A 13,753-nucleotide genomic window follows, 5' to 3' on the forward strand; every position below is an offset into this window, starting at 1 on the left:
TTTTTTTAGATTTTTATCTCTACCCATACTTAAGTTATGGATTTAAAAAAAAAATGCAGTTTAAAATTTCAAATGCCTGTAACTTTAAGAAGAAAAAAGATATTATAAAAAATGAGGTAATCTTTTTTTTCGTTCTTTACTGTACTTTTCGAAGAAAATATCGAAAAAATTTTTAATGGACAATATGACTGTTTTTTTTTAGGATTTAAGTAAAAAATATTTTTTTTTCTCAATGCAACCGTTTTGATATTTTCAAAAAAATCTCACAAATCCTAGACTTAGTTTCGAAATTTTTAAGCCATTGATGAAGATGGGATTTTAATAAGTTCGATTTTTTAAGGGACTTTTCCTTTTTTTTTCGAAAATAATTTTTTTTAAATAAGATAGACTCTACCGATGGCTATCAAAAAATTTGATAAATTTATAGACCGCAATCCTCAAAATTTCGATCTACAAATAAAGAGAAAATTTGAATATTTTCTATTTTTTAATTGCATTTTAACTTATTTAATTAAATTAAAATAATATTAAATTAAAATAAATTATTATTCCATGCGTTTAAATTTTTCATTAATTTTTTTTCATGTATAATTTTCAATCTAAATATTAGAGAGGACCGGGACTATATGACTCCAGGAGTATATTGCTCATGTTGCTATTTTTTAGCACTTATCTTGAAAAGAACGGTGAATAAAAAATCGCGAAATTACTTTTTTTATTAGAATCTAATTATAAGTTCTAAGAATCTAGGCGTCTTCCATTGGGAAAAACTCACTGGCACTCAGTGTCTCAGTTTTTGAGTTTTTCAGAAACATGCTCACTAATTCTACCAATGAAATACGCTTCAAGCACTCAGTGCTGCCAGTGAGTTTTTCTTGGAAAACGCTATAAAAATCTAAGTGAAAGTTATTTCAATTTATATAAATATAATCTAAAAAGAGATAAACGATCATTTAACATTAACAAACATTTCTAGGCGCGATCTCTAGCTATATTACAGCTTTATCTCGCCATACGCTTAAAAATGGCAGAACCGGCAGGACGCAGTTGCATTATCGCGCCGCGCAGCTGCAGCTCGCGTCCTCGACGTCCTCGTCCCTCGTCCACGACGGGCCGAGAAGAGCGTAGGGAGTCGCCATCTGATGGCGGCGCGAGTCATCACTACCCATCACTACCGTCAGTGATTCATGGAGTCGCATGGGGCTGCGAGGTGGATTTCGAGCGAGCTCCTAAATTACTAAACGGCGTTCCGCAATTATGCTGTAACTACGCGCGCGTGCCCGAGAACGGTGTCCGATACACATCCCCCGGAGACGCGAGCATCGACGTAGGCGCATCTGACGCGGCCACGAGGAATCCTCACGAGCGTTTACCGAATCACCAGTGTTGTCCGGCAGCAAAATGGCAGCGAGCGACTCCAACACGGACGACAGCCTCTATCCGATCGCGGTTCTGATCGACGAGCTGAAAAATGAGGACGTCCAGGTAATCGCCGCGACAACAGTCGCGTCGAGTGAGCTTTCCGCTTCCTTGTCTCCTCCTCCTCTTTTCTCTTTTCCGTTACTACCCGTTCGCTGGAGACAATACCGAGATAGCGGTACTCTAAACAGCGTTTTTTTGAACTTGCTAAAAAGATCACGGAGATACTAGTGCTTGTTATAGTATAAGATAGTGTTAGAACACGTCATTGTGAGAAAGATACCCGGTTGGAGCTAAAATTTTACGTATTCAGCGTATATAAAGCAACAGCTTCCATCGCTACTTTTATCACAGTTAACACTTGTTACAGAAATCATCGTGTGTTGTCCTTTTCGTTACAGCTACGTCTCAATTCTATCAAGAAGTTATCGACGATCGCGCTGGCGCTAGGCGTCGAACGAACGCGGAGCGAGCTGATACCGTTTTTAACAGAGACGATTTACGACGAGGATGAAGTCCTCCTTGCACTGGCCGAACAGCTCGGCACGTTTACTCCTCTCGTCGGTGGGCCAGAATTCGTGCATTGTCTATTGGTAATGACAGATCTGTTTTAGATAATAAAATAATTAATACAAGTCTCTAAGAATGATATTTATAATCGGACTCTATATTTAAAATTATCTCAAGTCTGATTTTAAGTGGTAATAAGATCGCCAATTGTGAGTCGATCGCTTTCACACATACCAAAGATTGTACTTAAGACGATCTTAAATATAATATTGGGCTATGAATACTGCTTTAATATCAGTTTCAATATATTCGTTCTGTCTATTGAAGAAATAACTATATGTACAAATTTCTGATTTAGCCACCACTGGAATCTCTGGCCACTGTGGAAGAAACCGTGGTCCGCGACAAAGCTGTGGAATCCTTAAGAAATATCGCGAGCCAGCACAGTCCTGCAGATTTGGAGGAGCACTTTGTTCCATTAGTGCAACGCTTGGCTTCAGGAGACTGGTTCACGTCAAGAACATCGGCATGTGGCTTGTTCAGCGTTTGTTATCCGAGGGTGAGCCCAGCCATTAAAGGTAATTGTATAATAATCTTATATTTTTTTTGCAGATCAGTTTCTAAGTAAACAAAATTGATAATCCTAACGTTTTGCGAACTCGAATGTTGTAGCGGAATTGCGAAATCACTTTCGCAGCTTGTGCCAGGATGATACACCTATGGCGCGACGATCAGCTGCTTCGAAATTAGGCGAGTTTGCAAAAGTTGTGGAGATCGAGTACCTCAAATCTGATTTAATACCTATGTTTGTTATACTCGCTCAGGACGAACAAGTAGGTGCATTAAAACGATGAAACTTGATAAATGTTCTATCTTGTCAGCCAGTTTATTATACAGTAACTTATAATTTTACAGGATTCAGTTCGTCTTTTGGCTGTTGAAGCTTGTGTCAGTATTGCAGCGTTGTTACAACAAGAGGATGTTGAACAATTGGTCATGCCTACGCTTCGGCAGTGCGCTAGCGATCAATCATGGCGCGTTCGTTACATGGTGGCAGATAAATTTACAGACGTACGTATCATTATTTAAGATTTAATATAGAGATTTATTCCGAGAAAATTTTGTATTAAAAATACCATCTAAATATATTTTTTCTGCAGCTCCAAAAGGCTGTTGGTCCAGAAATAACGAAAACGGATCTTGTGCCAGCATTTCAAGTATTATTGAAAGATATCGAAGCAGAGGTGCGGGCCGCAGCTGCCGATAAAGTCCGCGATTTCTGCCAGAATCTTGATCAGTTTAATCAGGAGTCTATAATAATGACAAATATATTGCCCATTGTTAAAGAACTTGTAGCAGATCCTAATCAGCATGTAAAGTCAGCTTTGGCAAGCGTAATAATGGGACTAAGCCCCATTCTTGGCAAGCACAAGTAAGGACAAATAAAATAATAATTTTAATACAATATTAAAAAGTACAACAATCGATTGATAATTGTTTAATATTTTTGCAGCACAATCGAACACTTGTTACCCCTATTCCTATCCCAGCTCAGAGATGAATGTCCCGAAGTGCGACTCAATATCATTAGTAATCTAGAATGTGTTAATGAAGTTATTGGCATACAACAACTTTCGCAGTCCCTCTTACCTGCCATCGTGGAATTAGCCGAGGACTCTAAATGGCGTGTGCGACTAGCTATTATCGAGTAATTATATTTGCTTTCATCTAAATTGAATTTAAAAAGTAGTGCGCTTGTGTTAATAGCTTAAATTTCAGGTATATGCCATTACTAGCTGGACAGCTTGGCGTGGAATTCTTTGATGAGAAATTAAATTCTCTGTGCATGACTTGGTTGGTGGATCATGTTTATGCGATTCGGGAAGCAGCTACGTTAAATCTGAAGAAACTGGTAGAGAAGTTTGGACCCGATTGGGCACAGAATACAGTGATACCTAAGGTCTTGGCTATGTCCAGGGATCAGAATTATCTTCATAGAATGACATGTTTGTTCTGCATTAATGTAAGCTACATCATTATGCTGTACGATGGCAATAGTAATAGTATGTACTCTAACATGTAAATTTACACAATTTCTATAATAGGTTCTGGCTGAAGTATGTGGTCCAGAGATAACGACAAAGGTGATGCTTCCAACTGTATTGACAATGGCAACTGATAACGTTGCGAATGTAAGGTTTAATGTCGCCAAGACTCTACAGCGAATTGGACCTTTCCTAGAACCCTCAGCTGTCCAAACTCAAGTAAAACCTATCCTCGATAAACTTAATACTGACAGCGACGTAGATGTGAAATACTTTGCTTCGGAAGCCATTGCTGGCATTGCAGGTAAACATATCGCTATATTTTATTATAAATATATATTTTATGTATCTTTTATTAAGGTGTAATGAATGAATAATCAATATGTCTGAACGTGTATATATGCATGCATTTCAAGCTTGTCTCGTTATGATAAGTACTTTATAACACGCTAATTTCTTTTTGATTCCTTAATTACATTTGATTATGATTTGATTACATTTAATTATGATGACGTTTCAGCGTAGGTTGAACGACACAGTGCATTTATCACTTATCCAATAATATTCAACTTAAATTTGAGAGAGAGAAATAACATGCCACAATATGTTTCACTTATAAACACATGGCAACAGGTAATATTATGCACAGTCAAGGTAAATTTTGGCGAGAAGACATACAAATTCTAATTAGTAGATTATTATTAAACCGTACTTTAAGTTATGTTGTATTTGTATATCTATAATTACAGTAATGAGTACAATATTCGATTTAATTGGTAACATGTATTTCTCATACATATTTAAGTAATTGTCTTAAAAAAATAATATAACGATAATAAAAAAAGTGTCTCTGAATCATTCCTACAAACAAAATACCCAGTTATTAATTAATTACACATCCGTTTTTCCAATCAAAAGCTTTAATAATCTCATGTCTTGATATATGTATTATTTTCAAAAAAACAAGAATCAGTTATATTTTTGTGTTATATTTTATTACATAGCCATTAATATGAACATCTTACATAACATGATATTATCACAGCTTATCACTATTATTGTTTAATAAGTTTACGATATATATTTATTAAACTTAATACTCGATATTATGAATATACCGATATTATGAAGACGTTTATCACTTATTGTAAGCATTTCTAAGTTTTATCCACATAATAAGAAACTAAAATCAGTTATTTATATCTATGAAAGTAAATTAAAAAAGTGATTTTGCTCCTTTTCCACTTCAAATAAAATAAAACTACCTTTTTCAATTATATGCAAATAATAATTTAATATAATTGGATTTAAACCAAAAATGCGATCAATAAGTAAGTTATAATATAATTAATATAATTAACGTTGTTCTATAACGTTATAATATAATTAACGTTGTGCTATAACGAAGTATACAGTAACACGAATTTTGTTCGTTTACTTATTGCATGAGATAAGCGTACTATTGCTGCACAATATAGGGATGTAACTGTAACACTGTATATCTACTATACTTCTTGAGCTTTTAAAATTTTCATTTACGATACGGATTATTATCAGATACAATTAAGATCAATTCTTTTTCATTAAAATCTATTTAATATGTATGGAGTCTTTAACCATTATTGGAAATCTAATGGTTGAATACTTTCTAAAATTGAATACTTGTTAAGACATTAAAGTAACTATCATATATATGACATATCATGACAACTTCAGAATTATATAGGATATAATTGCATTAATAATGCGTATCATAATTATTTTTATATAAAACATCCTAAAGAAAATAATCCTTATGACACTCAAAACTTCAAAATTTTAGAAACATATATGAGTTAAGAAATATATTATCTACTATTTTAAAGATGCTTCTAGAAATAATGCAAATTTTAGCACTCTGTAAAAAGGTATTCGTAATTGTTATACACTTTTATAAAAGCTAAATTATTAATGCAATTATTTAAGATATGATTTATACAATGTTACCACCTGTTGCTTTTTCAGTTTTCTTAATTATATCTTAATACATCATTTGTTAATACAACAGAAATGTTTAATATACTGATTTAATTGTTAATACAGTCTGTAATAACGCAGTTCTTCTTTTATTATGAACTTATCAATGAGATGGAGATTTACTGAATTTGACACGCTTTTTGATATAAAAAATGATGATGAAAATGTAAGGTAATCCGTAAAGCAGTTTGAAAAATTGCCAATCTTTTTCTTATTGGTATTTAGTTACTGAAGAATCTATCTTGTATACATGTATATGTCTTAATAATCTATATATGACTATATATTATATTTCTATATAACATTCCTTTTAAATATTCAATACTTACTAGTAAATTATAAAATTAACGTAATTATAAATACTAAATGGATAAATTGCACCAGTGAAATTATATTTTACTCATATCTATGTGAAAATTGTATTATCTTTTTGAACAGCGATTGCTTACTGATACTACTGATATACTTTTTATAATACAATCTTCATGGCAATTTTAAAACTTGATATTCAAATTTTTACTGCTTATATATATAAATATGAGATACAATTTATTAATAACGTAATATCTCCAACAAAATGAAGTAATTAAAGTAATTACAACATATCTCGTCCACATTTTGTGGATAATACCTTACAAGTATGTAAATTATATATATATACATATATATGTTATACGCGATGTAACGAATATATGAATATAATGAAAACATGAATACATGAATGTCATATAATGAAATAATCAGGAGGAGTAAAATATGGAAGTTTGGCAACTGGTTTAAATCTATCGTGAAAATGTAGATACAGTATGTCTCTTCTTAGTTTTCTCATTCGCGTTCTATAAAACAACTTCATTATTTTACAAGAAGCATATAAAAACCTTGAACGGAAACATACCGTACCTTAATCATCGTCGCTTTGTACATTATCGTTACATACGCTTGAAAAGCGTACACATCCGCATTACTCTAGTACCTAGTTATCCTATTTTGAATCTTTCTACTTCAAGTAGGAAGATACTTGTGTTCTCGTAACACACAATGGCAAGTATAGATTATATCGAAGCCATGTCCGATTTCGTCAAGTCCACCGAAATCGTATGACTAATTGTAGCAACATGTGCAGTCCCACTATTGTCACTACCACTGTTAACAATATTTAACGATGAAATTTTGGCCCGTTGATACGCTACAACGGTATTCAAGCTCAAGAATCTAGAACAAACAATTTCAATAATGAATAAACTGGACGTATTAATATTAATTGTTCTAAAAAAAAGTTAACATTTACTTACCTTATGCAGACATACATAATCAGTAATGCAGTTCCGGCTGCGAGCATTCTAATGATGGGTCCTTCTACAAGTTGGATAACTATCCAGGCAGCAGCAGAAGATCCACACATCGTGGTAACAATAGCAATAGTTTGTAGACAATGGCGTGGGGTCAAACTGTTTTGCCAATCCAATCGGCTAGCATGTTCAACATTGTATTTCGTATTGCAAACTTTACAAACGAGACTGTCAGCATTTACAGAACTCTGAAAGAAAAAAAATCACGATCGACAAGGTGACAAACACACAGATGATCCGACAAGCAATATTCAAAATAAAACATCGTAACCACTTTACCTCAACGAGCCAGCGACGCAAACAGTCGTGATGTACAGCACTTACATCACCCCTACAAAAGCATGGTTGTATCAATGGACCAGCATCTTGTCTCTCACTGTCATAACAGATCCAGCAATCTTTGCTGTTAATCGATGCTGTATCTGCAGAGAGAAACGCGGTATCTTGAGACGCGCCCTTTTCTTGCAACTCAATTTCCTTTATGTGTTTCCCTTGATCCAGATCCAGTCTCTTCAATAAACGCTTCGGATTTAGGATCCATAATTGCTCTGGACTGAAACGGAAATGACGAAATGATATTGCAGAAGAGCATATTATAAAAAAATATATTTATAAAAGAAATTTTATAAGATAGATAAAAAAGTATGAACATACCTCATACAATTCCAAAGAACACAAGGAAACCATAGTGCGACGCCAACTTCAATAACACGAAACACAACGTCATGCCAATTCCTGCTGTACAGTGGCACCCTAGAATAAGAATATACGTTAGGAAAAGTCTAAAAATTCTGTTATAACTTACAACTTATATTTGTTCTTTCGTTTCCTTACTTTGTTTTCCAAAATTCACTGAGGGTCTCGCTGAACAGAAAACCAACTACTATAAACAGCATAAAAGCTTGAGAGAGTAATCCAAATCTTGACTGATGTAATTGAGACGTATTCACTTGCTGCATATGCACAGGCTCTGCTGTAGATGTAGACGGACCTGGATCGAACAACTTCGCCGTTACTTGATCCTCGGCAGGGACTTTCGTTGTATCAGCTACACGTTTATTCGTTGCAATGGAAGCAACTTGACATTCATTTAAGAATCCACCACGAACCTAATAATAAAAAAAAAACCCATAAGAAAACTCGACAATGTATAAATGCTATAGTAAAAGTATTACAATGTGAAAGAAGCATACTTTGAAAAATACTTCCACTCCATAGATCAAGAAGAAGATCACTACAATGAATAGGAGCACTGCGTAACAGCCATTGAATACATGTGCATAAAAGCTCTAGAAAAAAAAAAGAATTTTATTAACAATTTATTTTTATCAAGAATGTCATACATATGCAAATCAATAGGATATTATAATAAATATAAATTACATTTTCCATATTCTGTTACTTACTTGATCTACTTGTGAATAGGTCTGAGCCGTGATAAACTCCGCTAGTAAGAGGGAATACGTTATTATGTTGAAGACAACAAAGGCCAGAAAAGATTTTGACAAAAACTGAGGTTTGTCCCAGCGAATATCTCTCAGATGAACCACTTCGGCCCAGAAACAGACGATCAACGATGATCCACTCAAGAGCAACGGGTAATACGCTGACAGCAAGCTCCTGGACCAGCCCTCCTTGAAAGCAGTCTGCAAGAAAATTAAGACCGTGTGATTAAAAAGATAATAAAACAAAAAGTTATAATTTAAAAAAAATGTAAATATTTTTATATACCGGTGAGGTGAAGTATGCCCCTCGTATCATCGACGCGAGGAAAACCACGAAGTACAACACTTTTTGAGTAGTGACCCTGCAAGCTCTCAGAAACGACGGCGCCTTCATCCGCTGCCACTCGGCGACGATACACATGACAAGTTGTATCAAGCAGACGAAACCGAGTATGAAGAAAATCGTGGCGAAGGCGATGTAATAACTCAGATTTGGGATGTGGCATTCCGGCCCGTCAAACTGGATCTGGAAACGAGACAATTCAACGTTATTGTCACGAAACGATTTAGCGGGGTCAACAGAAGTATTACCTCGCACAGACAAGTCCCATTGTGGCATTCCCCGTGGCCGGAACAGTTATCGTTCCCGCAGCTGTTGTTCCAGGCCATCATTCCGAATTTAACCAATAAGGACAATGGATTTTGTGTACTCAGCGCGATCATCTGTTCCATGATCGCTGGATACAGAGCAACTGCTCCGGTACAGCCCTCTAGAAAACTCTGTTTTGAAATGCAAATTGCTTATCACTCGGGTTATTCTTCGCACCACACATTCGATTAATATGCAAATGACGGACAAGAATTCTTAACATTTTTAGAATTTATGCGCAATACGGAAATTCATGCGAGGTGGGGGATCACTTCTCGATACACAAAGAATCGCTGGGGGAGACGGATTATTTAAATTTCAAAAATAAAACAAGAACATTATGTTACACGGGTCTGTGCAACTTGGCAACTGATTCACCAAATTACTCACGTACAGAACAATTCGCGCTAACTGACGGGACAATCGCACGATAAAAACCGCGAGTACACCGTATCTCGCGTGTGCGTAGTATATAATTAGGAGGCAAAATACCTGGCCTCCCCCCGCGAGGCAAATTCGAGCGAGAGCGATATCGATTGCCCCGATATCGTGTATCTAGGATTTCTAGATTTAGCTCGGACGAGCGATGCGCGGCGTCCCGAGGAACGAGTCCACGCTTTTCAGGATTAATCGGCTCCTCCGAGGGGGGGAATGGGAGAAAAACTAGGGTATATCCTCCGTGCCTGTCGACTGACCGTTTGTCCGAGCCAGCGCGTCTACGTGCGTTATGTAGGGCTCGCAGGTGCAAAGTGAGTACAGATGTACGCGGAGCGAGGACGCCGAGGACGTTGAGTTCCCACGGACCGAATCACATTAGTCAGCTGTCACCGTTCGCCCTTCTGCGCAACGCAACGCTGCCATCGCGCCACGAGCGAGGCCTACACGCTCCACGAGTCCGCGCTCCTACGCATTGACCTCGATCACGTCAACGTCAACGGGACCGCGATCACCGCCGAGGATTCATACGCGGGACCGAAAAATCATGCCGAAATAATTATGTAACCGCATCGGAACACAACGAGGAACGAGGAACGTCCCCCTCGCACTTCGCACTATCTCTCATCGAGAGGACCCCCCCTTCGCTTCGACACCCCTCAACTGCCCTCAACGACGAATTCTCGAGAAAATCTCGAAACAATTGTCCGATGGGCGATGACGCAAACGCCGTGAACGCCGTAGATGCGATGCAATTTCGTTGCGTCGCTCGATTTGTCCAGATTCCACCAATGGCGGGTCCAGTAATGCTCTTCTTTCCTTTTCTCTCTTTTATTCTCTCTTTTTCTCCCCCTCCCCTCTCTCTCTCTCCCTTTCTCTCCTTCTCCGAGTCTCTTATTTTTTCTCTCGGTTCCTCTCTTTGAGAACAGTGATGATGATGATCAACTAAATTGCGATTTAATCAGTGATTAACTTATCAAGTACACTGTTTTGCTAACATGGATAGAAACATTAATTTCTTGTTTAACATGTGGAAAAAAGGAGATTAGATTAGGGATCACACATAGCTAGAAATTTTGCTCCGATTTTAACAGTTGAATTTAATCTGCGTGTATTAAGTTAATCGGAGTTTCATTGAAATCGCGCTGAATATTCGTTCGGAATCAAATGTTGATGGAACTTCACCGACTTCAGATTTCGATGAACAAAAACCGATACTTTTATGCAACAAACTTCTCCTTTTCTTTCAGTTAATCTTTAATTCAGCCTTTCTTTTTCTTCTCTTACAGTATACTCTTCGTATATTAGTTTCATTTTCAGCACAAAAAGGCCGCACGAAGAGATTCGATGCAGGAATAAAAAGGAATGACTCGCATAATGTCCACTTCTACCAATGTTGTTAAATTGATTATCAATTCAAATGTGATATTGTACTATTCTAGCTTCAGCTTTAGACAGCTGCGTTTCAAGACCGCGACAGTGACGGCGCGTGGTTTGCGAAGTAAAAATATTATTTATAGGCACAAAATATCCAGTTTGACCGTATATTAACATATTTCTCCTATTTACTTGATTTTGTAATTTGTTATAAAGATCATAGCGGTCATGACTCACTTAATACATAATTTATTATACACGTTTGCCTTAAAAAACGTTCTCCTTAATATTTATAGATTGTTGCGATAAATGTCATCACATTATTATTGTCTCACATAATGGTCGAAATATCGAATTGGTATAAAAGACGTCCGTCATCCCGGATGGTAGGGAGGTCGACAGATTCGAACCCTGGGATGATATTTTTCGCAACATCTTTTTGCAGTGGTTCTAAAGACGCGTATTAGTATCGGTGTTGTTAAATTGATTATCAATTTAATTATATGTGATTGTACTATTCTAGCTTCAGCTTCAGACTGCGTTTCAAGACCCCGACAATAATATCGCACGGTTTTGTTTTAATATATGATATATACATAAATTTACGCGAAAATCCAGCCTGACTGATATATTGGCAAATTTTCTATTTACTTGATTGTTATCATAAACAGTCATATGATTTACTTACATGTCCATTTCTGCCAACGTAGATTAACTTTAATCTCGATTTAATTAACTTACTTTTCATCTTTTTCTTCTTAGAACTAGAAAAAAAAATAAAAATAAAGTTAAACAGAAATTAAAGTTAATTTGCATTGTTAAAAACGGACATGAAATAGAGACAACGCGGTGTCCAATAAACGCAGAGCTTCCCCAGTTATCGTCGACGCTCCCGTCTCGGTACGTATGCACTTCACCTAAGGATTCGGTCGCGTTTTGGAAACAGATGTGAGGCACAGCACCAGCACTTGACGTTATTTTATCGTAGTATTGTGATTGTGGCGGTCGATATACCTGTCTGATTTACAACGATATTCTTTAGACTCAACTGCGTCTAGCTTTGACAGCGATAGGCACGATCGAGTTCGTTCAAGGCAAGATATATTCTCTCGGCAAAATTGTCTTTAGCCTGCGATTCGCACGAGATACTCCTCTCGAGAGACAAGCCGCTAAGTATACGTTAATGAAACATTATATAATATAGGTATATCTCGTGCATCATAGAATCCCGCATCGATTAGATATCGTATAAACCTGTGTATTTTCGTCACGGATTCGTGACCGACGCTTGTACGCTCCTGCGAGTCTCGAGGATACCTTTCTCGTTCCCCCGAGAGGATCAAGAAGTATCCCCTGCGCGTATTTCTGTTAAAAAACAAACTAGAATAAACTGCTTAAGTAACCTATTTCGGAAGATTTGATAGCGTGACGTTCGACAGCTTTGTCGCTGCTTCAAGATCTATTAAATTATTTTCACGCACAAAGATCTGCCTGTTATTAAATCTATAACTATTCGATTAGAAAGTTCCAGTTCAGTGGCATTTACCTGTGTTTATTTCTATCAATGCAGATTAACTTCAATTCTGATTCAACTTACTTTTTATCTTCTAGTTCTGAGACTTAGAAAAGGATAGACTGGACATAAATGGATAAATGTAAGCAGAGCCATTGTTATTACGTTACGATAACAGTGTTTCGTGGATTTCAGATGTCTACAATACAAAATAAACCGCAGCTCCGTAACCTCCACACGTCGCAGATCAAGAGGAATCTTGTAGGGATGATGATAATTAGTATCAGTGCGGCGGTGGTGTTCAAGGTACTCGTCGCCGATAGGAGGAAACAGAGATACGCCGACTTTTACAAGTACGTGACAAATATACCTGAGACGCCGCCGTTATTCATTCTAAATCCCATTCTAACTCCGCGACCGTTGCATTCATGCATATACAATCTTCACGTGGTAAGGTCTCTGCTACGTTTTTAACTTTGTTGTTTTGCAGAACCTACGACCCGGAGAAGCAGTTGAAGATAATGAATGACGCCGGTCTCATGCAGTCCTTCGTTCCCCCACAAAAGTAGATCTACGTGTACAAATAGATGAGCAGAAACTTGAGAGGATGAGAAGGATCGTCTTCTTCGGGATTACATATTATATCTATATGTATAATAAATAAATTCAACATAGTATTATTACGTATGTTAAGTTTCTTGCTGACTGCACATTAACCCATCGTAGTCACACTTCTCTAGAATCCCGTGTTAGTCGTGTACTGGGTCATATGGACCCAGTCGATTTTGAATGGTTGCCATTTTATTGGTATCGGTCCGATCGGGTTCAAATAATTCTGGAACATACCTTGAACATTCTAGAATATAAAACGACTGCGGTTTTGTGAGAAATCAAATGGCAACATGTTGAAAAGAAATCGTGAACGAGTACATGATTAACGGTCTCTACCTATAGAGGATACTTCGAACTCTTGTAGATGGCGGACCAAGCTCCAT

General features: G+C 36.8%; 3 protein-coding genes across 5 annotated transcripts; 2 read left to right on the forward strand and 1 right to left on the reverse strand.

Annotated features, from left to right (window-relative positions):
* Positions 1-1,164: 1,164 nt before the first annotated feature.
* On the forward strand, positions 1,165-4,829 carry Pp2a-29b (Protein phosphatase PP2A regulatory subunit A). 2 transcript variants are annotated; one of them, XM_071712147.1, is made up of 10 exons: positions 1,165-1,485; positions 1,821-2,012; positions 2,288-2,507; positions 2,602-2,762; positions 2,845-3,000; positions 3,090-3,361; positions 3,443-3,637; positions 3,709-3,952; positions 4,035-4,278; positions 4,495-4,829. In XM_071712147.1, exons 1-10 carry the CDS (start codon positions 1,402-1,404, stop codon positions 4,497-4,499), a joined length of 1,773 nt encoding a protein of 590 aa, XP_071568248.1. In that variant the 5' UTR covers positions 1,165-1,401; the 3' UTR covers positions 4,500-4,829. The 2 variants fall into 2 exon arrangements, with proteins under 2 accessions (XP_071568248.1, XP_071568249.1); XM_071712148.1 differs by having other exon boundaries at positions 4,500-4,829.
* On the reverse strand, positions 4,310-10,629 carry LOC139775840 (uncharacterized). 2 transcript variants are annotated; one of them, XM_071712149.1, is made up of 10 exons: positions 10,129-10,629; positions 9,376-9,564; positions 9,071-9,310; positions 8,746-8,985; positions 8,533-8,628; positions 8,174-8,448; positions 7,994-8,092; positions 7,619-7,892; positions 7,283-7,527; positions 4,310-7,202 (listed from the first exon to the last, which is right to left on the reverse strand). In XM_071712149.1, the coding sequence occupies exons 2-10, from the start codon at positions 9,514-9,516 to the stop codon at positions 7,043-7,045; spliced, it is 1,770 nt and encodes a 589-aa protein (XP_071568250.1). In that variant the 5' UTR covers positions 9,517-9,564; positions 10,129-10,629; the 3' UTR covers positions 4,310-7,042. The 2 variants fall into 2 exon arrangements, with proteins under 2 accessions (XP_071568250.1, XP_071568251.1); XM_071712150.1 differs by lacking the exon at positions 10,129-10,629 and adding an exon at positions 9,926-10,122.
* Positions 10,630-12,177: 1,548 nt separating this feature from the next.
* On the forward strand, positions 12,178-13,441 carry Cype (cytochrome c oxidase subunit cyclope). Its single transcript, XM_071712151.1, has 3 exons — positions 12,178-12,339; positions 12,954-13,111; positions 13,249-13,441. Exons 2-3 carry the CDS (start codon positions 12,954-12,956, stop codon positions 13,325-13,327), a joined length of 237 nt encoding a protein of 78 aa, XP_071568252.1. The 5' UTR covers positions 12,178-12,339; the 3' UTR covers positions 13,328-13,441.
* The last annotated feature ends 312 nt before the right edge of the window (positions 13,442-13,753 follow it).

Source organism: Temnothorax nylanderi, unplaced genomic scaffold (assembly GCF_030848795.1).
Source record: "Temnothorax nylanderi isolate EJ_2023f unplaced genomic scaffold, tnyl_v1.0 TNYL_tig0106_pilon, whole genome shotgun sequence".
Lineage (NCBI taxonomy): Eukaryota > Metazoa > Arthropoda > Insecta > Hymenoptera > Formicidae > Temnothorax > Temnothorax nylanderi.

Coding starts and splice junctions, on each gene's coding strand:
- Pp2a-29b (XM_071712147.1), top strand. CDS start 1,402: ATGGCAGCGAGCGACTCCAACACGGACGACAGCCTCTATCCGATCGCG. Junction 2,013..2,287: donor AATTCGTGCATTGTCTATTG/GTAATGACAGAT, acceptor TTTCTGATTTAG/CCACCACTGGAATCTCTGGC. Junction 2,508..2,601: donor GGTGAGCCCAGCCATTAAAG/GTAATTGTATAA, acceptor CGAATGTTGTAG/CGGAATTGCGAAATCACTTT.
- LOC139775840 (XM_071712149.1), bottom strand. CDS start 9,516: ATGGAACAGATGATCGCGCTGAGTACACAAAATCCATTGTCCTTATTG. Junction 8,629..8,745: donor CCTATTCACAAGTAGATCAA/GTAAGTAACAGA, acceptor TTTTTTTTCTAG/AGCTTTTATGCACATGTATT. Junction 7,528..7,618: donor TGCGTCGCTGGCTCGTTGAG/GTAAAGTGGTTA, acceptor TTTTTCTTTCAG/AGTTCTGTAAATGCTGACAG.
- Cype (XM_071712151.1), top strand. CDS start 12,954: ATGTCTACAATACAAAATAAACCGCAGCTCCGTAACCTCCACACGTCG. Junction 13,112..13,248: donor AGATACGCCGACTTTTACAA/GTACGTGACAAA, acceptor GTTGTTTTGCAG/AACCTACGACCCGGAGAAGC.